Source organism: Anas acuta, chromosome 1 (assembly GCF_963932015.1).
Source record: "Anas acuta chromosome 1, bAnaAcu1.1, whole genome shotgun sequence".
Lineage (NCBI taxonomy): Eukaryota > Metazoa > Chordata > Aves > Anseriformes > Anatidae > Anas > Anas acuta.
The window spans coordinates 144,657,711-144,683,547 of NC_088979.1; the positions used below are offsets into that span (position 1 = coordinate 144,657,711).

The window sequence follows — 25,837 nt, forward strand, 5'->3', positions numbered from 1 at the left end:
TGTGAAACATAAACCAGTAGATTGCGCCATATGTTTTCAGTGGGTTCCCTCAGGGATCAGTTCTTGGCCCCAGACTCTCCTATTTTATCAGTGACCTGAGAGGAGAAGTCACAACCACTGAGCTTTGCAGATAAGGCAGCTCCAGCAGGAGCAGTGAGTAACGAGGTCAGGTCACAGAAACAAAACGCGGATTAGTTGACAAGTGGCCATAAACAAGCACCATGTGTTAAATAAAGCCAAAGGTAAAAAAAATCTTACTGCTACAAAAGAAAGGCCCCCAGTCACGCTCGCCTGATGGACGAGTGGACAATCAGAAGTGGAGATCTCAAAGTGGAATTGGGATCGTGGGAGGAGAGTGGCCAAAGGAGCACCTGCCAGGCAGGTACTGCAAGCTCTGGGGTCTGGGGAGGAATTCCTGCACCAGGAGAGCCCTCCCCTCCCTTCAGCCCAGCTCATGCCCTCGGCCAGAGCCAGAGCATCACTGCCACACAGTCCCAGGACCAGCCCTGGGATGCTCACGGCAATCCCGAGATGGGGACTGGCACCCGGTCCCCACAGCCAAAGAACTGGAGGGAGGTAACAGTACTGCCTGCCATGCAAACCTCTTGCCTTTTTTTTTCATTCTTTCTTTGTATTAAATGAAGAAGGAATTTATTTTCTCCATGCTCGTTGTGGATGAAGCTGCTACTGGCCATGGCCACGCTCAAATCCTGTACTGCCAAATTCCAAAAAAAAAAAACAACAAAAGATGTTGATCAGCCAGGGAATTCCAGAGGATCGTCAGAATCACTGCAGAGCTGGAAATCCTGCCTCAAAACAAAAACAAGTAACAAAAGCAGAAACCAATATATTTAGCTTGTCAAAGAGGAAATGAATGCAGAACAAGAACTTCAGCTACTGAAACTGGGAGTAAGCACTGGAGAATGGCCCTACCAGCTTGCAGATAAGTTTATATGTTAAAGTCAGATCCATTCATAGTGGTTATAAAGGAACATAATATTAAAAAAAAAAAAGAAGAAGAAAGAAAAAGGAAGGATGATCAGTCACCATTGGCTTTCTAAGCTGAAGCCAGATCCATTCACAGTAGTTATAAAGGGACACAATATATGTATTTAAAAAAAAATAAAGGTGGGGGAGAATAACCATAAAGGAATGGCACGAATTCTTTGACCCAAGCCATTCCAAATCCAAGATTGGAGGTTTCCCCACAACGATATGCAGGAATTCAAACAGGAAACAATCTGGGGAAGTTTTACAATCCTCGATTTACATAAACCTAAACTAATTAATCATAATCGTTTCCTTTGGCCTTCTTGCAACAAAACAAGGCTGTTTACTAGAGCAGCAGCACGTATAGGAGAAACCTACACAGACTCAGAGCTGGGAAACCTGCTGATGCTGCTTTGCATTCCTACGCTCCAGATAACTCGCTATCCTTATCAGGAAGGCAGCCGGGGAACACAGTTCAAGACCCAAGGTTTAAGACCAAAGGTTGCTGCACTACACACAACCCACCCACTCGGGAGCAAGCTCCAAGCGAAGCGCTCGATAAACTCAGCACTTCAACTGGCAAAGGCAAGTGGCAAACACATCCTGCAGCACCAGCCCATGGAAAGCCTTCTCCCTGCATTTATTTTTAAGGCTGGGCTCCCAAGCCGTGCTGTGGGAGTGACTCAGTGCTGCTCCCCACACCCGAGCTGGTCTTGCGAGGGCTGCGGACACCGCAGGGAAGGAGAGGCAGGCAGGGGCTGTGAGAGGGAGCAGGTCCGTCACTGCAGGACGCTGGCCACTGCAAGCCAAAAAAGAGCTGGGAGAGGCTCACAGATGAAAAATTCATCAGGCTTGCACTGGACTTCAGGGTTTCTCAATCAAAGAGATCGAAAACAGAATCAGCCAGCAACACCCACACATACAAACTGCTCCTTACCCTTTTGATACGGATTTTTTTCCTTAGGGGCAGCTGCAGTTGTACCAAAGCATAAGTAAACACTCACAACAACCTGCAAGGACTCACAAGCAAATGCTATGTGATCGTTTTCAGATCCCACACTGAATTTCCAAACACACCATGCATGATAGACGCCTGTTTTCAGTGGCAATGGGAAGTTCCCAGCGGGCTGGGTGAGGGCAATGCCAGGGCACGTGGGGGAATTAAAAGGAAGCCTCCACATGGAGGGAGCGATTTCAAAGGAACTCATTCAGCAATTGCTCTTTTCAAAGTCTCCTTTACACTTCCTAGTTAGCAAAGCTGCACATGTCTGGGCATCTCTTTAACAGCCTCTCCTCCTTTCCAAACGCTGAGTTTGCAGCATCAGAAGGCTGTCCATAGCAGAGATCATCCGAGGCAAGTCATTTTATTCTTGCTTTCAACCCGAGAAGGAGCACAAACACAAGCATCCCCAATTCAAGCACATGGAGAACAAGATACTTTGGGCTTTTAATAAATAAAAGGTTAATAAAGCGTCCTTCATGTTTTTCTTTATAAAATTTAATAAATAAATAAATAAATAAAAAATGAGCGAGTGACAGAGAGGAAGCAGAGGGAGCATCTAAGGGAAGAAGGAGTTTCATCCTGTTTCAAGGATTAATTACAGGATTAGCTTCACCAGGCGATGCGAGTTTCTGGCACTAAAAGCAGAACTGCGTTGTAGCCAACGCCTCCAGCCAGCACACACACCACACACACGCACGCACCCCTTCCCAATCCACATCCCTCAAATGCTAATGCACAAACAAAGGCACTTTCCCTCGCAGCGCTGTGATTTAATTAATTGCCTGTATCGAGCGAGCGAGCGCACCGCACGGAGCAGAGGATGACTCTCCCGAGACAGCCAGAGAAGTTTGCCAGAGTCCTGGGGATAGAGACGGGCGGAGGGAAATTTCAGACATTGCATAAGCACCGGCACATGTAATCGCTCCCTGGCGCTATCCCAGCCAAGGCAAACGCAGACCTGTGCGAGCTGCAGCCAAAAGCTTACTCGAGCCATTCAGAGGCAACTCGGTGCCTGATGAGCAGGCAGGAAAGGGACCGAGAGGCACAGCCCGTGCGGGAAGGACGGGCACTCAGCCTTCTCTCAGACATCCGCCCCAGCATCCAGCAAGCGCTGCCTCCACGTCCCCACAGGCTGACCCCTTGGCCCGTGCTTGTGTAGTGATTATCCCAGAGCTCAGAAGACAGAAAATGGTGTTCTTTTCCAAGTTCTGTCAAAATTCCCGTAAGGCATGAAATACTGCCCGGCACCCAGCCGCCCCTGCCCAGCCTGCAGGGCCACCAGGCTGGGCTCCCCTCTCCAGCATCCCTCCCACTGCTCAGCGAGGGATCTGAGAGGGGGCAGGCACCCCTGCTCGCCCATCAGCCAAAACACCCTGGCACATAGAAAGGATCACCGTGAAGCAACAGGCCCCTTTCCTGACCGAAGCAGCAGCAACCAGAAAAAAAATCGCATTTAAATGGAGGACGTAATGTTTTTTTTCCACGCACTCTGCGAGCCAGCTGCAATGCACAGCCATGTGAAACCCTGTTTATCTCCCAGCCAGCACAGCCCCCGGCATTCTGCCTTCTGCTAGCTCAAGCACAGAGCACCTGGCGGAGGGAAAACACTTTCCTGGAACCAAATGAGTCTGTCTGGTTCTAGGAAAAGAAAGGTATATAGCCAGACAAACAAACGAGGGAACCTTGCACTACCTATCTGCAATGCACAACTCCAAAGCCAGTTAAGGCTACGCACACATACACACACAGGAAGATACATACTTGTGTGTGGATGTGTCTCTGTGTGTATTAAATATAGTTTAGTTTTTCATACGGCACCGTTGGCTGCGGAACAGCTCCAGCGAGCATCTGCTACAGACCATCTGGGCCGGGAGGGAACGAGAAAGAAACGTTGCAGGACTCCTGAGGAATTGGAAACTTGCTGTGGATTTTACACACAAGGTCGTTGCGCAAGGTACACCAACAAATGTGCGATACCAGGAAGGTTCTTGTCGTTAGAAGGGAGAAAAAAAAAGAGAGAAGTGATCCTGAAACTGCTACTTTCTGCTGGGGTTGGAGTTGGCTGCAGACAATTCAGCAATCTCACCGTCTCACTGTGATCTCACACCGCTGAAATTCAGCATCATTAAAAGAAACAAAATCAGGTTCTCAGGGCACACATCAGCATGGCAGAAGATGTAGAGCTAGACTGGGATTGTCCCAAAGAACTGAAAATGGTGCTTGAAGTTAAATGAGTTACAATGGAGTATCTTAACCTTCCAATAAAAAAAAAGTTAATAAAAAACCACAGTATTTTTATTCCTTACATTAAATTAACAAGCACACATGGAGATGTTATTTAGCTGTAGTCTTCTCCAAAGGCTACAGCTAAATTCAGTAACGGAGCAAGATGTTATAAACCAAGGCTCACGGTGACCATGCCTCGTCTATGCAGAACCAATACAAAGACCCTTAGACGTGCCAGAACTAAAACCCTCTCATTTTCAGTCCTGCTGAGCACTCTCCTCTGGGTTTTATGTTGCTGTGGTGGTTACAAGATCTACAAAGGATAACAAAGGAAGCTAAACAACATCAAGTAAGTTCAAGTTTGCAGCGTCCGCCAACTTCCCCAGAAAATTGTTCAGCACACAAAAACGAAAAAGGGCTTGAAAACCACTGCTCTGGTTCTACCGAGAAGCTGCAGTTTCAGGTGGCTTGGGAAGATTGGCTACTTGGCAAGAGACCAAATGACCACAGTTGGCACTAATGCCAAACGGGAACTCAGCATTTCTGGGATTTCCATAAGCTGAATTGTACTCATTCTGTAACAGTCCCAGTATGAGAGTATATAGACACCAGGAATTCCAAAAGAGGACAATACAGAGGAATAGCAACTCGTTTTTAGAAAGAGTAGTTCCCCTTCTTTTCCCCACTACCAATCATGCTTATTTTCCCAAGATTGCACTAAACAGTATCTAATAACACTTCAGAAGGGGCAGCAGAGCAGCATTTTGTGAAGGGAACCCACGAGCCTATTTCACAGAAGGGCCTAACAGCTCCGTTCCACAAAAGGGTCCAGTTACACAGGCTTCCAGTTTGAGCTTTATGGAGACAGTCAGCCATACAGCAAAAAGCCTGCAAACAGATGGAGATAATAGAAATGTAAATGGACCAGCCAGCTCTGTCTCAGTATAACGACTGTATGCGGTATTTTAGAAGTTGCCAGGTAAGTGGGAGGGAGGGAGGAAATAGAAGGGATCATTGGTGTTGCTCCAATCTCTGGTTCACGCAGTGCCAACCAAAACTATACCCCTCTTGAAAGGGATTGCTAGGTCTGTCACGAAAGGTCAGGCTAAAACGTGGAAATAGATTTAGACAAGATGTCCATGCTAACAGCAATTCAAACTCCATATTCCCGACCTAAAATGCCAGTATCAAATAAAAGCATGACATTTTGATATGCTTTTAAAGGTCTAGTGCTCTAGCCATTTTTATTTAAGCAATTTGTCTGATCTCAATGCTAACCAACGTTCGAAAACTCAAGAAGTGAGGAGAGATGCACACTGAGAAGCAGCCCTTTCTCATGTGTTGAAATCTGTGTTCATGGCTTTTTGGTTGGCAAGACAGCTGCCGCACACAGAGCTAAAACTGCAGGAATAAAAGCTTGATATGAGTTTTCATACCATATAATGCGCTGTAAATAAAGCTCCCTATTATTAGGCAGCATTGCTACCATACAGCTCCAGGAGGTGCAACCAGAGCAATAGGAAGCGAGTTGGCTTACTGACCCAGCCAAACCATGTGAAATTTCTCATTGCTGTGGGATGTCCATCAGACAAATACCATGTGCATTCAGATGCTTTCCTAGTACACTCTGAAGCTGATGGTTTGTTTAGGGAAGAAATTAAGCAGTTAAGAAGGACTACAAAGGAGCTGCCTGCTAGTACTTGTGAGAACCATGGTACTGACCTGGCTAAGGCCATTGGTGATGAGACGGGCAAAAAAGAGGTAAAAAGGCACAACAGAGGAGCAGTTAAGGAATGCATGCAGCTCCTGATCTTGCTTTTCAGTGATTAAATTTCCCTGGCAATGACTGTTTCTTATCCCAGACACCACTTGCATAACTAGCACAAGAACAGCCACAGACAAGCCTCCTCTGCTGAGATACCCAAGTTTCATCCCGGACAAAATAACCTGGAGCAGCAAAGAGATCATGCAGTCGTTCACCTTCTTCAGTCTCTCTGCCAATAATGCCACAAGAGCACTCTGCTTGTGATGGGGAGAGCCCTGGGGGTGTTTGAGACAGGGATGATACTTAGCTAAGAGCCACCCAGAGGCACCCAAGGTGCATTTTGCATGTGATACCTGCCCAGCCTTGGGATACCCACACCCTTCCATCTCTGCAGAAGAACTAAAAATTTCTGGAAAAAAAAATCTACAAAAACAGCCCTGGTTCAAGATGACTTTGCCCTCCTGCTCCCTGCTCTGTCCGCTGCCTGCAGAACTATCACTCTCACGCAGGGAGGAGCACATCTTCACCCCAGTCATTTCTGCTCACAGGATGGGACAAGGTGCACAACCCATCTTCCTCAGTAGTTTAAACTAAAAAAAAAAAGGGCTCATGAGGCCTAGGCAGCTCCTCCCAGGGAAGTCTCCAGCAGAGAAGCAATACAGACAGCCAGAGGTGGTGGCAAAACTCCCCTGCCATGGCCATCAGTAGACATACTTTAAAGTGTATTTTGAATTTCAAATTTTGTCTACTCAAAATAATACAGTCATTCACCTTTCCTCAGTCTTTAGAGCAACACCAATAGTTGCGTTTTGAAGCCATCTCTTTTAACAAATTAAGTAAATAGAGCGTCTCTCACACTCAGCACCACCCTTAGGAGAATCTACGGTTTGGAAAGCAGCAGAATGACCAGGACAGAATGCAACTGGAGTGGCTTCGGAGCTATTTTGGCCTGGAGCACAGACACAAAAAGAGCCACTGTCCTCGGAAAGAGCAAAGAGCATCCCCACAATTCACCGCACGGAAGCCCCAAGCAGAGCCCCAGCCCTATTTGCACCACGCTCGCGCTTTACGCCCAACTGACACCACCTGACGTGCTAAAACCCCCTGGTTTTAAAACCCAGGACTTACATCATCCAAAGCTACACACGTACGCAAGGCTCAGCAGCCCCAGGATCTGAAAAGCCCAATTGTTGGCACCGAGCCCTGCTCCTTCCCCACCAACCCAAAAGGAAACACAGGCGCGTTTGTTGTGGCAGCACTGCCAGCACACAGAGCAGGGGCTGTGCGCAGGCGGCACGGAGCCCAGGGGGCTTCGCCTCAGGCCCAGCCACCCCCAGCGCAGGATGGTGTGCTCGTTTTCCCCTTCACATCGGTTCCTGAGGCTCCTTCTTTCATTAACGCAGCCTGCCCGTGGCTTATAAACTACACACAGAGAGAACAAGTGTGAAATTCCTGCGCTGAGGTAGCTCCCCGGCACAGCTGGCTCACATGTGCCTCGTGCAGACAAAGAGCTGGGGTCAGCCCCAAAAGGCAGGGGAGAGGAGAGGCGCCAGGAGTTTGGAAACCCAATTTCACTGCTCGCAGAGAAGGAACAACACCCCTGGGAGGTGAAGCCCAGCAGTGCCTGCCAGCCCCCCAGGGCTGCCCAGCCAGGGCCCAGGCATGCACGCTCCCCAGCCAGGGGCCCAGCCACCCCGCGAGCCTGCAGCTGCAGGAATGTCTGGGACCGAGCAGGCAGATTTTTTTAATTGCAGGCTCACTGGCTCAGTCTGTCCCGGCTGGGTGGTTTTTTAAGGTTTCTTTTTTTGTCTATTTTTTTTTGGTGTGCTTTGTTTTTGTGGAGGGGGGAGAGGAGCGGTTATAAGGCAGGCCGCAGCACACTCCCCAGCCTATTCTTAGGCCCAGTCCTGGGGGCTTTGATGGGACACCCTCCATCCTGTTCGACCACAGTCTTATCTAACCCTCATTTTTGTGTAACGGTCTCCTTTCAAAACTCTGAGAAGTCAGTTTTCTCTGTGATAGCGGTGGAGGAAACAGGGCTCTCAGGCTATACAAACCAGCGCAGTAAAACCAAAGGAATACATTTCAGAAAAACCTCATGTGCATGAAAATCTAGCATGTACAGAGGAGTGTTATAATGGTATCAAGCTACACAATGTATGTTGGGCAAATGTCTTTTACAGCTCCAGAGGCTTAACACAGCCCAGATGCAGTGCATGAGAGCACATCTTGAAAACCAAGCAAGTCTGGGCAGTTGCATGCAAGCTACTCAGGTACTCCAGCTCTGTAACCAAAACTCAGACTGAATACAACTTAGAGGCATGTTCAATCTCCAGTATTGGGTTTGATGCCATCATACCATATTTCAGATACTGAAGGGGTTGATAAACATTCAATTTCTTACATCTTGATCTGAGGATCTGTTTCACCAATTGGCGTGGTCCAGTCCTTTTCAACATCCTGCAGCACTGGTACTCCTCACGAGAGTATCACCAAGAAAATCCCAGTGTTGCTGTCACTTGAAATTCTGAGATAAAGTTATTTAACAGACAGAATCTGCAGAGATGAGTACTCCAGCTAACAAAGACCATCTTGGCAGAGCAGTATGAGGAAGCTGCTCCAGGTTCAGTTATGTCAGCAGATCTAAATGGGTCCTGAGTTCCCAGAACAGCACACCTGACCAGAGTCAGTTACTTGGTTGTTTCTTGCTTTCTTTCCCAAGGATGGTTCCTGCCGTCTCTGACCTGTGTGGCTGATCAGGACAAACCTCACTTAAGAAGCCAACAAGACAGCCCGCATCTCAGACATCTCACAGCTGCTCATTAGCAGACTAAGCATTGAGTGCTGCATTAATTCAAGTTTTTCCAAGAAAACGGGCATTTTTTTCACCCACCTCTCAAAACTGCATTGCTTACAGTGGCAGCCTGCCTCACAGAGAATTTCTGCACCTGGGGCCTGCCTTTTAGCTGTAGGCATTCCCACAGCCTTTGACCCTTCCAGAAAGCTTTCATCGCAATGTCACCAAATCCAGAAGCCAAACTTGCAGCTCTGACTCATGGCAAGTGTTGCAAACGCATGCACTCATCAACTGACAACAGGGTAAAATCTGATCAAATCCTGCAGGGCTTGTTCTCCTTGTAAGTTGATGCTCATCCACATCCACTTTTGGACCCACTACCTGCATGGGCACCATCTCCACACCAGTTTGCTACCAGAAGAAACCAGCTTCCATATGCACGATTGCCTTGCTCTGCTCAGGCCTTAGCTCCCACCAAGGCAAACCAAAAATACCCTCTTAATAGGTGTATCATTTGATCAAAAGGAGTTTTCCTCCAACAGAAGTCAGATCACTGAATGGGAAGAACCTCAAGAGAAATGCCCTTGTGGCTGCTACAAATGTGGTGCTGTTCCCTATTAACAGCACTACCTTGCACAAAGCACAGCCCCCTTTACAAGTGTTAAGAATGATGCAATGTGTGATGTAATTGTATCAACTAGCACCTTCTGGCTGAGATCAGCTCCACAGAACTCATTCAAAGTGTGTTTTTCACCATAAAGCAAAAATAAGAGCCATATTCTTGCAGCATATCTTTCTCAACAACTTGGGCAACCCTTCTTTTTCTGTATTTACTCAATAAAACAAAACACTGAGAAACCTCTTTACTTATTTTCCAGATACAGTGATGCAAGTTACTTCCTCAAACTAGAGCAGCATTTGGCATTGGAAATGAAACAAGAACTTGAATATTCCTGTACAAGGATATGTAAATCTACTTATTGCCTTGTATGAGGCTGGAACCCCAATGTCCTCTCTTTAGCCCCAAGAAAACCAGTACAAAGAGTAGGTATCTTTACAGGTTCCCTACAATGAATAAATTCCTACTTACGTAGGATGAGTGATTTGAGCTCTGTCAGCAACTTCACAAAATTTCTGTGTGTGAAAATGCACTCTGCAGACCAATTTCACTGCATTGTCATCCCATGATCACTTGAGGAAATTTCACGTTGTCCAAGTTTGCGTTGTGCAATCCTAACGCATGTCCAGGCTGAACTGCTGTCTCATACAGACCTCTGCGTGGTTCCCTTTCCTCGTGAGCTCATGGATCAGCCTGAAACTTCTCCGGCTGTGCTGCATCCTGATCGGAACATACCATCTCTTAAAATGTTGCAACAACGACTTTTAACTGCCTAGCATGATTTTGCAGGCTACTTACCACAACCCTGAAACCCCCGATGGGTGGAGCTGTCAGAACTCCTTTAAATCAGCAGGATCAGTCCGGCAGGCTGTATTTACAAGGCTGCCACCACAAGCCCTAGGAGAATGCTAGTAATAATGCTTCTCTGAAGCGTGAGCACTCGTGCATGTCATCTCTCCCTCCTGAAGGAAACATCTGCTTCCAGCCTACGATGTTCCTAAATGCCATCAGAAAAGACTTGACTAGGTGGCAAAGTGCTTTATGATCAACACAGAGAGCCTCAAACTGAACTATCTGCTGGTCCCTAGACCACTTGCCATCCATCAAACACAAAGTACTTGACTTGCTTCTTACTACAGAAACGATCCAGACATGCTGAAGCAATTAGAAAAGAAAATTCAGCTGAGGCTCTTTTGGTAAGCAGCCTGACCACTGCAGTGTTTTTTTCTGGTATTCCATATATAGTTGTGACAATTGCAGTAAAATATTCGCTCAGCCGCCCTCCCCTAGCCAGCCGAGTCTGTAACCACCCTCCCACACCGCAGATGTACCCTAGAAGCAACAAAACCCTCCCTCGCTATTTACACAGCATGACAAACTGGGATGTCACTGCTGCTGCAGCGTTAGTGCTCCAGCCCTCTCAACAGATCCCAAATCTGTGTCTCCTGAGCAAGGGCGTACCTACACAGTCCCCAAGAAAAACAGACGGGCAACTTGGACAGCACCTTCTGTTCAGCAGCAGGGTACTTCCCATGTGGTTCTGGCTCGCTGTAGGATCCGAAGTGGCTACCAACAACCCAAAACTCGTAACAGGAATGATTTTAATAAACAGTTATTACATCACATTTTAGGCTTCCCATATATAGGAATGGACTGCAAATTATTTCATGCCTCCATGCTTTCTTCTTCAGATAGGCTTCCATCTAGTGGAACCCCACAATATTAAGGGGTAAAATCTTCACCTTACCTTACTGCTATGCATAATCACACTAAACAAATGTGTACCAGTGGCAGGAACAGGAGCGATGCCCTCTGCAGCATGGCATCAAATATGCCCCTGCGTGACACAGCATCCAGGGCAGGAGTTGGCCAACGCAACACACGTTTCTCAGTCTCTCTTTCACTTCCCTCTGCCCTTCCCTGGTGTCCCTCACCACATCCTGCAGCTAAATCCTTTCCTAGTACGATCCTAGAAGCCCGTTTTGCTCCTGGACTTGTTACACTGGCGCCTCTTTATGCGAGCCTGCTCACAAGTGAAGAAGTTGATGCTGGTCTTTAGCATTTAAATACCTTTCTGCAGACTGCTTGCCAGGTCCTAGTATAGAGGCCCTGTCGTTCAGTCCGTATGTGGGGAACATCCCTGTTTGGCTTGGCTCGGCTCCCTGGAGCGCCGCGTCAGTAACTGGAAGCAGCCGGGCTTGCACGGAGCTTCCAAGAACAGGCTCGGAGGAATGATGCAACGCCAGGCAGCCTCCCCTCAGAACAAGCAGGGGCAAACAGGGAAGGCTTGAGGAACTGGGCCTTCATCGAGTCCCCAGCTAAAGTGACTAGCAGCATGTTCTGGGAAAAGTGATATAATTTCGTCGGCGTGTTTACTGACAGCTGGGGCTTAGGTGTCTCTGTGGAACTGCTGTATAGCCACAGCCAGAAGCCTGAAAGCACTGCTTACGTTAGTCATGCTCTTTCACTTTGCAGAGATCCTTGACAATCTGTTTAGAAATCAGAAAACCACGAGGGCTACCTCCTTTCTGTTGCTACGAGACACTGCATCAAGCTATATATAACCCCTGGGCTATTTCAGCTCCAGGCCCCCTGCTCTCCAGAGTACCAAGGAAAAGAAAAGTGCCTGCATGCATACAACTTAGAGTGGGGAAAAACCTCTCCACTTTGAGGTACGTTTCAAATAACTCTGCTTAATGCAAGTACTGAAACAAGGTGGCACACAGACACCTTTTGGGTAACTATACCATGACCTCAAAGCTCACGGACGCTGCAGCATCTGCTTGTTACAGACCTTTTCGACAAGCTGTTTCTCCACACCCGTTTCGCACGGCCATTTCTCTCGGGTATGCTTTGCACATCGCCGGAGTTACAGCCTGGTCTGGTTTCTTCACACCCCTGCCTGGTCCAGAACGCCTCTGGAATCTGTTTTGCTCACTTCTGCTCACCTCCCAGGCCTTTGACTCACATTCCTTCCCCGCTGCTAGACTAAACTGGCGCAGCACAGTCTGCCTGGCTCAAACACCAGACCTCTAGTCAGACATCTCTGCAGAAGCATGAATCAAGATTTTTGGGACACCTGCCTGAAAGCGCCTTAAAAGGGCTCAATTAAGAGAGGGCACGTAGCTGAAAAGATTCACCTCTAAGGCATTCTAGCAGGACTATGTAAAGTCAGTCATTTCAAATCACTCCCTGTTCCTAGGAAGAAGAAGAATAAAAAAGAACTTTACAACTATCTTCTGCTTTTATTTCCACCTTTTCTGATCCGTTTCACTGGCTGTAGCCCAAGTGTCCAGCTCCCAAGTGGGTGCTTCAGCGGTGAAGGCGGCAGCAGCCCCACCATATGGTTTCTATATGGGCACATGTGCTCCAAAAAGAGATCTGTTCCTCATCTGCCAACCATGCACTGCTGTTCCTACTGTCGTGAGGAACTCAGCTCCACCACATATGCTAAGCAGGAACGAGATAAGGCAGCTTACCAAAGATAAACCCACCATGTGTCCATAGCAGGAGAAAGCTTAGCACACATTCAGGCTACGGGCATGTAGAGGGGTTTGTGGTGTTGCATCCATCTTGTACTATTGCCCTGCTGCTACAGAAGATCATTCCACAGCAGAACGACACAGAAGCACTCCTCTGCTCCACGGATTAAATAGTGCTGAAGGACTTGGGTTGCTCATCAGTTCTGTTCCCTGGGGGCTGGAAGCAGTGATTCCCAGCAGGACACTTGATGCTGAGCAGCAAGCCAGGAAGGGCCCACTTCATGAGCTTAGCTCCCTCCACACCAACAATTTGCAGGTGCACTGGGTGGTTTATGCCGAAAAGAGAAGCAGCAGCACTGCTTGAAGGAAGCTGAGCATGCTTCTGGTGACTGTTGTGCCTCCAAGACAGATTTCATACAGTTTTTCAAACCATACCTGCTGTCCACACCAAAGATAGTCTTTTTTCTGCTAGCACATTTCAAATAAAAAAAGCTAAACAAAACAGTACAACCCCTAGAAAAGATTATGCCATACCATGAAAGCAGTTTAAGGCAGCAGCTTCTGTCTGCCAGCTATCTAAATACAGAGCATGTCAAGGAAGAAAAAGTTCTCACCCTTCTCAAACATCCAGGGCACTCTCCTCCTTCTGTCTCAACCTGCATGCCAAAATTAAAATGAAAAGATGGGAGACTGCCTCCACACCAAAAAAAAAAAACAAGCTACTCATCTCATAAAAATGATGCAAAGCTTCTGGGTAGACAGTACTAAGGTAAAGTCTGCACAAGTAATGGATTTGAAGTCCCCTCCAGGTGGTGGTGGAGCAAAGCATAGGCTTGAGGTATCACAGCAACACACGTGGAGGGACAATGACAAGCTTCCACCGCTATAAACTGGAGTAAAAGTCAGTACAATTGGTACAACTGTGATCACATTAGCAGCCACCTCCACTAGCTTTACGTTGAAAGCTAGAAACCTTCTTTTTGTGCAGGTATTTACCCACACCTCCATATTCAGCCTATTGGCTTTTCCTCTTTCTCATCGTATTTGCTTTGCTCCTTTCCTCTGCCTTTACGAGAACAGACTTCTTCCACCTGAACAAACTGACATAGATCAGATGTATTTTAGCAAATCCATCCAAGCCAGGTACAGGGAACGCAAGGCCATCGTTGGTACTTGACTCCAACAAGGGAGCATACGTAAAAATGACCTTTGGGACAAATGCCTTTCTCTACCAGAACGTTTTACCCTTTCCCACATGTTTTGTGTGTTGTCCCCTTTCTTTCTGTGCCAAGAGATGACACGATAAACAGAAGCAGTTCTGAACAACTCAGAGCAATTAAAACATTTATTTGAACTTCACTGAAGTCATCGCAGTTTAGGTGAACAGCCAAATGCTGTGATGCATTTGGAGAGATAACGGGAGTCACTACGTGTGCTGCTACTCTGTGTTCTGCCTTGCAGCACGCAGAGTCAACAGGTACAGCAGTAAAGTTTTATAGCATTTAAGCCAGAAGGGACTATGAAACCTGCCTAGTCTGACCCTCCAACACATCCCAGTCTACTTCTTCCCTGAGGTGCCCTCTTACAGGGTCTGATAATTTGCCCTTTGTTGAAATATAACCTCCAGAAAAGCACATGGGTGAGCTACAAAGATCAAGAAATGACCATTTCATTAGCTAGCCCTGCAGTTCGTTTCAGCAGTGATTGTCTCTGCTAAAATGCCAGCTTAGTTTTGTATTTGAATGCAATGGGCCTTGAAGTCCAGCTGCTAATTCTCGTTGCGTGTTTTTCACAAGATTAAGGCCTCCTGCTTGGTATCTTTTTGCAGAACCCAACAAATTTATCCTCTGATACCATCTATTAGCAATTACTTCAAGTAAGGCCTTTAATTTCGTATATATTTAATAGTAAGTTTTTTTTAAAATGCATTGAAATAAATATCCAATTACTTCCAAAGGGTTTCCATTTGCTTTAAACCTTTCATCTGAAAGAATCACAGAATCATCTAGGTTGGAAGAGACCTCCAAGATCATCTAGTCCAACCTCTGACCTAACACCTGACCTAACACTAACAGGCAGCCTATTCCAGTGCCTAACAACCCCTTCAGTAAAGAAGTTCTTCCTAACATCCAACCTAAAACTCCCCTGGCACAACCCATTCCCCCTCATCCTGTCACCAGGCACATGGGAGAACAGACCAACCCCCACCTAGCTACAGCCTCCTTTAGGGTACCTGTAGAGAGCAATAAAGTCACCCCTGAGCCTCCAAGACATCATTCATCTGACTGTATGTGCTTTTCATAAAATGATTTAATCCTGGTCAGCAGGATATCTCTATCCTTCTACTTTAACTACAGGATGCTACAACAGCTTTCATATATTTTTAATACATTTAGTACCAAGTTTCCCAGTGTATATTTTTTATTTCCTTCCCTTTATTCTTTCACTTAATCAATTTAACATTTTCAAACCTTCCACCACGATGGCATGACCTAATGAAAATCAGTGTCAACAAGCCAAACTTCTCCTTTGGGACCTTTTAGCCTATTTGGATTTCCAGCCTCATTGGTTTCAAGGGGTTCTGTAACCTGATTACTGGCAATGGTTCATTTTCATTAAAAAAAAAAAAAAAAAAAAAAAAAGTCCCTCTTCTACACTTACACCTGCCAGCGCTGCATTTTCCCTTTGGTTTTCTTAGCTGATCATTATCAGCTCCTCTCTGCTTCACCAAGTCTACTCTACAATGATTGTTATTTACTCCTTTCTTCTCTACCCTGTGAGTTAACTTGGGGCAAAAAGAGAAAAGATATTTTCAGATGATATCAACGGAAAAAAAAAAAAAGAGTAGGATAATGATAGCTTAAGATTCATATACCCCTTCACAATAACGATAATTTTATTCCAAGCACAGAGCTCTGAAGACATCTTCCTGAGAGTACAATGATATTCATTACCTTTGTGTTACAAGAACCACATCTGAAACCAAAGCTTTTGCAGATTCTCTATTCTGGTGTTGATACCGAAAATTGCCTTATATACTTCACCCTCATATGAAACTGAGAAAGAAGCCTCTATAATATTAGTGTGAACATAACATAAACTGTTCTCATCACATCACTTCTACATCCTCTTCCAAACACCTGTCAGAGCAATACAGATTGAATGTTTTTAATCTTTCCTCGCAGACCAGCTACTTCAGCCACTTATTTCTGCTGTTCTTCTTCGAGTTCCCCCAAATTAGTCTCTCTTTCAGATATCCAGGTGTCGAGAATTACAAAACCCGCAGCCAACCCATAGCATACTAACGCCTACAAGATGCAGGTTTCCATGCATCTCCCCAAAACTGTACTTTCCAACGCCGTGATCACCACTGTAACTACACCACTGCCAATGGGCCATATGCAGTTACAACCCTTGCTCCTCTGAAATGCAGACTTTACAGCTTTATACACTGAATAACATTTCAGTTGTCTATCTCCTTCATCTTCAGTGTTGCAAGTTTCTGCAGATTCCTATCTTGCCTCTGTTTCCAACCTCCGTTTTTTGCCTCCCCCTCAAATGCCTGCAAATTTGAAACGCAAAATCGAATGTTTTTTTTCAGAGATTCCCTGTAGCCCCACCCCACCACATCACATAATGCCCCTCATAAATACTGAAGCTCCATCTTAAAATCAAGTAGGGTTTTTTTATCCTCAATTAATCTTGCCAGAAAGCTGCTCCAAGCAAGGTACTGAGGAGGGGGTTGCCCATATGTCTCTCTTCCACATCTATTTCATCAAAGCTAAAAAAAGATGTTCTGGACACAAAAAGCCTTTAATTTTAGTTAAAAAAAAAAATAAGGCATTTACTACACAGTTTTCAGTATTATAGTGCCACTTTTCTTTTGGTTTTGGTCTTGCAGACATGTTTGAATTTGAGAAAAAACAGCAGCATAAATTGAGTCTCCCTCTCCCCTGTGATTTCACAAAATATTTGCAGCAACCCAACAATCAAGTAACGGCCACAGGAAAACATTCCCGATTCCTCAGCAGACTCCCTGCAGCACTTTGTCAGCAGATATGGACACAGTAGGCAGGAAACCAGCTGAAATTTTGCACAAAAGCAAGACAGCTGAAGCGGTAGCCACAAGCCACCGTGGGCAAGATCTAAGGCAAGGCTTTTCTTTCTCCTTTGGTCCTCTTTGTCCACAAAGGATGAGCATCCCCTGAAAGCTCTGAGAAGCAAAACCAAACAGAATTGCAAGACAGGAGGGGAAGGCAAGTTGTGCATCCAGACAGCTCGCCCCTTAAAAGCCATGCCAAGGCAAATTTGGCTGCATTGGCTTCTCTGGGGAGCCACAACTGAGCACGGCCTTCCAGCTGCCGGTGGTGCGAGCCGGCTGGGCACCCCGAGGGGAGGGCTGAAACACAACGAAACCGCACATCTGGAGGCCTTCTGCAGTGCAGGCATCAGCTCACTCCCTCCCCTGCTCACTTATGAGCTTTTGTCACTCCATGGCCATGGGCATGAGCCCTGGGTACCCAGCTTCATTTCCTTCTGTGTGTGGAGGAGGGAAGGAGAGAGGTGCCGGGGAAGAAGGGGAAAAGAGGAGATGCAGGTGTGGGTCTCCAGAGTTGAGGGGAGAAATGATTTCCACAAGTCGCATCCCCAAGGCCGGGCAGAAGGCACGGGGCCAGCTGCCACGGACATCCCTCACAGTATGCTCAGCCCCCGCAGCAGCACATCAGGGAGCACCAGAGCCCCCAAACAGAGCCTTGCGTGGGCAGGTTCGGCTTTCTTTTCCTTCACATCTATGCTTTGTGAAAAAAATACGGCTGGCAGGCCTCCCCCAAACACCACGCCATCCCCAGCCCCTGACCACCCGTGCTGCTGTGTGAGGGGAGATGGCAGAGAGGAGGATGAGGAGGAGAGAAGGTGAGGGACAGGAGCTCAGACAAGACACAAAGGCAGCGCTGATGACGAGGACAGTTAAACCCGAGATGAGAAAGACAGATGTTTGTAGAAGGTCAGCTGCTGCCTCATATTACAAGGAATGAAAACAGACAATTCAGACGCCTTATTTTCCTCCGTTCTCATCTTTTGCTAGCAAGGACAGATTCAAGAAAGCCAGCTATCTCGAAATAACATCCTTCTTAGCCTTGATTCCTCGTGAAGGTCTCATCTCGGCCATACTATCAGAAGCCTTCCCCACAGGCGCCAGCCCCATTGTTGCTTCTCCCGTGAAAGGGCAGGAGGAGCAGGTCAGTTCTCCACTGCATTTTGCTCTTAAGTTTTGGTTCCACAAATACTTAGGCAAATGCCTTCTTCGTGTGCTAGAAGCACTAGAAATGAACACACACATTTTCAGACAGAATTAGAGGGAAGCAGATTAACGAAGCTCACAGCAGAACCTATCGGAGGCCGGGAAAAAAGCAGCCTTGGGATAAGCTTCCCCTTGTGCCTGACGGTAATTGCTGGACTGTGGGGAAGAAGGAACAGAGACACGCTTAGTATTCCAGCCTTGGGATTTGTTTTAGGGTTATTTTTTTTCAGTTGGCTGGTTTTTTTATGTCTACAAAAGTCCCTGTGAGCTAGTCACATGAACTCTATGCAGGGTGGTCTCTGCCCACAACGAGCTTTTTGGGGTTAGCCCTGACAAAGAAACAACACAGGCAGGAGACAATCCTAACAGGCATTAGGTTGGACAAAGAGCCTCAAAGCAAACGGTGTAGGCTCTTACACGGTCATATCATACAACAGAGGAGCAAGGAGGAGCGATGCACAAAACTTTCTGAAGAAAATTACGGATACATAAACAAACCCCAAGACCAACACACGACCCTGCACATCACGTTTGCTGCACAGAAGCAAAACGCACATACAGAGCAGCTGGAACTCAGTGCAGTTTCCTTTTCCCATTTCAGTAAACCCAAATTAGAAGTGCAAAAAAGCAAACACACCACAACCAAGGCACTGCTTCTGCAAAACCATGTTCATCAGGAACATCAGCTTCCTAACAAACAAACAGCAAAACCAGGTGGTCTCCTTTGCTTAGTAGTTTAATGAAGGCATGGAAAACTTGGGGATCGGACTCCTGCCTCCCAAGGCAGTATCTCGATAAGGCAGTCCCTTGGGTTCATGACTGCTGTGGAAGTGAAGGCTGGAAGGGGCCTCAGGTGGCCTCCACCTGAAGCAGGGCCTGCACTCAGCTCACCCCGGGTGGCTCGGGGCCTTATCCAGCCAGGTCTGGGAAACTCCCAAGGATGGAGATGGTGGCAGCTCTTGGGCAGCCCAATCCAGTGCTCAGCTGCCCTCACACCAGCGCATGCTTGAAAGCATTTTGCCACAGCTGAGGGCCCTGCTTGCACCGCAGCACTCTCAACACCCTTGGTACAGCACAAGGGCATGGGAACATCCCCTCTGTGCTCTAGATCTAGCAACACCAGTTCGCTTCCCTCGTGCCCCTCGCTTGGGACACATTGGAATTGGCAGAGGAAGGAGGGCAGAAGCTCCCAGCACCCAGACCCTGCCCTAAGAGGGGCCTGGTCTCCCTCTTTCACCCCATACGACTAACAGATCGCACAGAAGGACAAGGCCAGCCCCAGCGGAATGTTTTTTCTTGGCAGAGAGGAAAGAGATGAAGTGGGTGTCACATTTTTCCTTCAGATTTTTGCTTGTCACCACAGCAGAGCCGGATCACACACACAAGATTGAAAACTGGTTAGTGGCAGATGGCAAAAAAAAAAAAAAAAAAGAAAAAAAAAAAAGGAGTAGTTTCCAAGACACAGCGGAGGCACACGAAGGTCAGTGGCACTATTAAGCTACAAATTCAGACAGGTGGCAGCTTTGGGGACAGCTCTAGCAATTCAGGGCCATCCCATTTAACCTGTCCTTATTTTCTCCCATTGTCTTCCCTGCTTCCCAAATTGCCCTCGTGAGAGGAAGCAGTCCTTATTTGACGGAGCATTTGCTTCAGTACTGCACGCACACAGCACTGAGATTACAACCCAGCTCAGCTTTCTGTGGGCACAAACTACACCTGACAGCGAGAACAGCTGCCCCAGCACCTCAGGCCACAGAAAGCAGCCTACACACCTTCACTGAGCCTCACTAAGCCTCGCCATTTTTGACCTGTTTTCCTTACCAGCTATTACTCCAATTGAGATGAAAGGGCAATCAGTCTGCCAGGAAAAACATGGCTCTCAGCCAAGATTATTTTTTACACACCTTGTTTGTTTCTGTTGCCTTCACACAAGACGAACAACGCTGCAACCTCTGCTTCTCACCAACACGCTGCTCCGTGGCGGTGCCATCGGCCAGGTCCAGGAAAAATGTTTCTTTGAACCTGCCTTCTGTCCATTTCTCTTCTCAAACAACTTCTCTTCCTACTGACCCTTGAGCAACTGCCTCCTCCAGGTAACCCCCTTCCTTCCTAAGGAAAACAGTCCACTGGTATCAAATAAATATATAGGCTCTTATCAGGATTATACTTCGTACGCTTATCAGGACTACACCTAGGCACAGGCTCCTGAAGCTGGCCAGATGACTCCCACTGCACGTTCCTTTAGTCCAAAACACAACTCCACCACCCACTTCCCCAGCCAAGCATTCTCAACTGCCCTCTCACCTCAACACCAGGACCTGGGCTGCCACAAGGTAAGCTGCACTGGGAAACTGATACCACCAAAAACTAATTTCTTGCTTGCAAGAAAGACATTTTTCAACTGGATGAGCTCCCAGGGAGCTGCCACAACAGCCTGCAGTTATATCCAGGTGCAGAACTGCACTGTCAGGTCTTGTCACTCGGAGAAAACACGGCCAAAGGGCATCCAGACAGCGCTGATTTCTCACCTGCATGATTCAGGGAGAGATGAAAAGGGAGCAACATCAGAAATGAGCGTGCCTTCCCTGGAGAGCCAGGTGCAGAGCTCTACTGCAAGATGATCACTGGGGGATGTACCCTGAGTCCATATCCCGTGGAAAAATAAAAGTCAAACCAGGGAATGGGAGGAGTTGGACCCTATAAACTCAGTCTGAATTGGCTGTTCTCCCTGTGAAACATGCCACTGTGCTAGGAAAACCAAGAAAGGTGGCTATTCATAATCACCAAGCCTCACCTACAACATGACCCTTCTCCAAAAGGGAGCGAAGCAGCCCGGGACAGAGGGAAGAGAGGATGTCTGTTTACACCAAGCACTACAGAGCGAGTAGGGAACAACTTCAGGGAATGCAGGGAAAGAGAAGCGCGGTCAGAAACGAAGGGCAGCAGGGGTAAGCCTTCAGCCCCTCCACTTTAAAAACAAAACAAAAAAAAGCCTCACAGGAAGCTTAGGGCAGCAGCTGCCTCCCTTCCACATCTGTCAGACAGTGGTGCAGGTGACAGCCACACAGCGAGAAGCAAGGACAAGGAAAGAGACCGCCAGAGCTGGTGGTATGCCGGCCAGCGGCCTCTTTGCTTTATTTTCATATTTATTATATCTTTATTTGGTCTGCCTTTGCTGGCACGAGGTGATCGGCTCTGACAGAGCAGAAGCATAAGCAAAGGCAGGGCGGAGGAGGAGGCGCACGCTAACTGCAGCTGGAGCCATGCCTGGGAAGCCAGGGGGACAGAGATCCGACCAGACCACACCACCCCAGCCGGGATCTGCAGCTAGTCGGCCTCCTCAACAGGCACAGATGCTCCTAAAAAAGTGAGAAAAGACTGCTTTAATAAAAAACTAGGTTGGTTGGTTGTGTTTTTTTTCCTTCCCCCCAAAGGCTGGCAGAAACTTACTTAACCCTAGCCATGAAAGAGCCCCTAAGAAGGGACTCCTGACAGCACGAACAAAGACCCGCAGAGAGCACAAGTTCCCACCATCCGTGCAGGAAAGTTCAGCGGCTCCAGACACAGGAAAGCACTGTCTGGTAGTACCCTGAATGAAATTCCTTCACCCCGGCTATCACGCACTATCAGCCCCGCGCTTAACAGCGGCCGACCTTCCAAAGTAAGGCAACATTTACGTAGGACAGCGCAGAGCAGCCGCTTCCACGAGGGGGGAAACAAAAAGTAGTGTTTTCATATGCCAAACACTGGCTCATTCTTATCGACCACGCTCCAAAGCCAGTCCCGGGACAGACTAACATTTTTTCCAGCTGCCGTCCTCACGGCAGATCAAGCTCTTCGCTGAGACCAGCCAGCAACTCGATGCGCTTATTTTTCTAATTTTAACTGACAGAAAATAGGAGGGTACAAAAAGTAAAGTTTCAAAGCATCACGTGTGTGTTTATCTCAGCTTTCAGAGGAACTGCGGATTGCTTAAATCCATTCTGACTATCTGGCATAGCCTTTGGCAAGCAGGAATAGTTTTCTTATTTAAATTCAGGAAGAAAACATGGGGGAAAAAATGACTTTCAGCTCAAAGCACCAAGTACAACCAATTCTGATGTTCATCAGTTGTGACCCCGAAGCTTTTAATATGGAGAGCTAGTCTCAGAACTTAACATTTTGTAGAAAGCTGTATACAACTATTAAAAAAAAGAATCTCACCTTCATATTTTCCCCCTTTTTGATAGAACAGTTGGTAAAAAAAAATCCCTGAAAGTACTGATTTTAGATAACTTGAGGTGAAACATTTCTATCTAATCCTCCATTTGCAATTATATATAGAAGAAATAATTAGAGATTTGAGTTTTCTTATTGGCAAGCAACAGGCTAAATCCCATTTTCAAGTAAATTTACTACCTTCCCCTCCAAAAAAAATGGATTAGCCTGTATCAACGCCAGATTTTACAGAGCCACCTTATGTACAGGCAAGCACTACAGAGTAGGACCCAGCCAGCTCTGCATCCACACACGCCGCGATAACCACAACTTTTAATTAAATCCACACAGCACATAAAAATGAAGCACTGTATCCCATCTAAATTAAATATCGCCACTGCCATGCTCTGAGAACTACAGGCAATCCACGGCAGCTCGCGCAGACGCCTGACTTCTGCAGAAATCATCAGCACACGGAGCAACAGCCCCCAGTGTTTTTGTGGCAGAGGAAATGAGTCACCACAGGCTCCCGGTGGGGCTCGGAAGCTCGCAATGGGCAGTTTTTAATCTGAAGAAGGAAGGCTGGCTCGAGGTTTTTCCTGACCTATCTTAAGGGACAGGCGACAACGAAGAGGTTGCAGGACCGATGGCGCGAGGTGTGCCACCCTGAAGCACGTGGCCACGTGTGATTTGAGGGTGGGATTCCCGTAGCACCTTTGGAGATTTGGAAAGGAGTTTACTGAGCGCTAACACTGCTCAGAAAATGGCACTGGCACCGTGGTGTTTGGGGCATTTCAGTTTGCTGATGATGAGCCTCCACAGAGCAATACTCAGGCCTGTTAGCAGGAGAGCGATTTGGGCTACTTTGAAGCAACAAGTAGCCAACGTGTTTAAAAACACCAAAAATCATGAAAACAGAGGGGGAAGGATAAAAAGCCTGCCCCTTCAGGATTAAATAAAGAGGTTTTAAGCGTCCAAAGCTCCTAAGAAGCATCTGCCTTTCAGCTGCCCTCTAGCAAGGGGACAGGTAGCTGGCATCTCACAGCGCGTTTGCCAACAGCCTTCTCCATCTGCACCAGACGGGGCATTTGCCACCAGTGATGCCAGGATGCGTACAGCCACGGATCAGCCCCAGCAGAGACCTAGGAGCCGTGCAGCTCTGCCACTTCGAGCCTGCTGGCATCACACGCAGGAAGCAGGCAAGAAGGTGAGGAGCCTGCAGCCTGGCCGTGCTCCTGCTCCCTCGGGGCTGCTGCAGGCTTTGTGCTTCCTTTCTGGTTGACTGCCAGGAAAAAGAAAAAAAAAAAAACAACCTTATAATGCCTTGTAAAATGCTAGGGTATGGCATTACCAGCACATAACCCCAGCAAGCCACGGGCCAGATGAAGATCATACGCAGACACGCCACGCGTGCCGTGAGCACACCCTTGGGAAGCCTTTCAGCCTTTTCTTCCATGCGAAACTCAAGCGCTCTGGAAAAACACGCTGCTGCAACCTATCTGGCAGCCAGGTGGCTACCATAAAGCACGCAGACTCCAAGCAGCTGCCAGAAGGGCTGCTGCTCGCCCCGGCCCGTTCGGAGCCCCCCGAGGCAGCGGTTTCTCCCAGCACAGGCGATGAGCTCACCGGCGGAGCAAGGCTGCTGCGGGCGCTGGTGAAGTCATCAGCTGGTGAAAGAGAAATGTAAGTCCCCGGGAGGCTGGAGTTCAGCCCTGGTAATTAGGGCTGGAATAGTTTAAAGTAGAGGCTGAGTCTTTAAGCATATGCATGCTTTCGCACTTGCCTGCCAGCTTCAAATTCACCAGATCCACGAGCAGCCTTTAGGGTTGTTTAAAAAAATAAAAATAAAAAGGTTAAAATTTAACTTAAGATACACAAAAGGCAGCTGGCACGGCACTTCTACCCTCACCAGCCTGCACATGGCGGGTCCGGCTGCAGAAGGAAAGGGACCCGCTCGGTGCTGCTGGTCTGTCCCATACAATGATGTTCATCCAAGGGAGGAAACCAACTTCACAGCTTCAGTCACAGCTACGGGGTGCCACAGGGCACGTGCTCCTCGGCTGCGATGGTGACAGCACTGGCAGGGTGTAGGAGGCTGGGCTCCACACAATAAAAACAGCTGGGGTAGACCAGTCCTCCCAGGCTGGGAGCATCAGGCGGGAGGTAACTGGTGTTTCATCCAGAGGGTTTTTTTGGGTGGGTGGCTTTTTTTGTTTGGGTTTTGCTTGCTGAGGGTTTTTTTGGTGCTGTTGTTTAAGTGATCCTGTGAACTTTAAGCCAGAGGTGCATGGAGAGTTTGTTTCATGACGGCAAGCAGGGTATTTTCCGCCACACGGCGGGACGCACTTCCCAAAAGAAATGAAGTTCAATGAGCCCTGAAGAGCGATCACTTCAGCAACTTTTTCCCCATTAATGACCCCGATACCCTGCTACGCTTACTTCACCTGTAGCGCTCTGCTGCTTTTGCTTTCCTTTACCGATCGATCCGCTTGGAGTTCTTCCAAAACCAACAGAGCAGGCAAACACCTTCCACGCTTCTTATTAGGCTTTAAGGTGGCCTCTTCTTTCCGAGTGGCCCCTGAAGATGCCTTTTCTTTACGAGTACCCAAAAAATCCCAACCACCAGACCGCAGAGCCACGCCGAGGGCAGCACGTCGCTCCCAAAGGAAGCCAGCCCATGGTGCTGCTGCCTCCTGCGAGACGCATGGCAGGGCAGCGCTCGAAGCCCCAAAACCCCACGAAATGATGGGAAAAGCAGAAAGTTTGATGCCGTGCTCCTGCCCACAGGGCACCGCGTGCTGCCACCTCCACCCGCACCACGCCGCCAGCTCCACGAAGCGAGGCGAAGACACGAGGTGAGCCCCAAACGCAGGAGCTCATTTAGGGCGCTAATTAGGAGGGCGCTAATTAGGACGGAGGGGAGCTCCCCAGCCCCAGGGCAGCCCCCAGCAGGGGGGCAGCACCCCGGGGGGCTGCAGACAGCGGGCTCCCCACGGCAGCGCCCCGGTTCCCCGCCCCCCGGTGGGGACAGCCCCGCGGCTCGGCTCCCGTCCCCTGTTCCTCCCCGGTTCCCGGTCCCTTGGGCGCTCACCGTGTGTCCCAGCAGGGCGTCGGGGTCCGCGGGCTCGCACAGCTCGCTCAGCTTGCGGTCCCACTGCAGCAGCAGCAGCGGGGGCTGCTCGCCGCCCTCGCACGCCTCCATGGCGGCACCGACACCGCCACGGGCACCGCCGCCGGCACCGGCCCCCGCCCGCTCCCTCCCCGCGGCCGCCGCCGCCGCCGCCGCCACCGGCGCCGCTGCCGGGAGTGCCCGGAGGGGCGGGGCCGCGCCGCCAGCTGCGCGCCGCGCCCCCGCCCGGCCCCGCCCCCTCGGAGCAGGCAGCCAATGGGAAGGCGAAGGAGAGGGCGGGCGGAGGGGCGCGGGCCAATCGCCGCCCGCCTGCCCGCCCCGCTCCA

General features: G+C 48.4%; 1 protein-coding gene across 2 annotated transcripts in view; it reads right to left on the minus strand.

Moving 5' to 3' along the window:
* The window catches only part of CREB3L2 (cAMP responsive element binding protein 3 like 2), a 76,303-nt gene extending 50,605 nt beyond the window's left edge, over window positions 1–25,698 (minus strand). For both annotated transcript variants that reach the window (XM_068662903.1, XM_068662892.1), the window contains exon 1: window positions 25,473–25,698. In XM_068662903.1, coding sequence (XP_068519004.1) covers window positions 25,473–25,583 — 111 coding nt within the window. In that variant the 5' untranslated portion in view covers window positions 25,584–25,698. The remainder of the gene's footprint in view (window positions 1–25,472) is intronic.
* Between the last annotated feature and the right edge of the window lie 139 nt (window positions 25,699–25,837).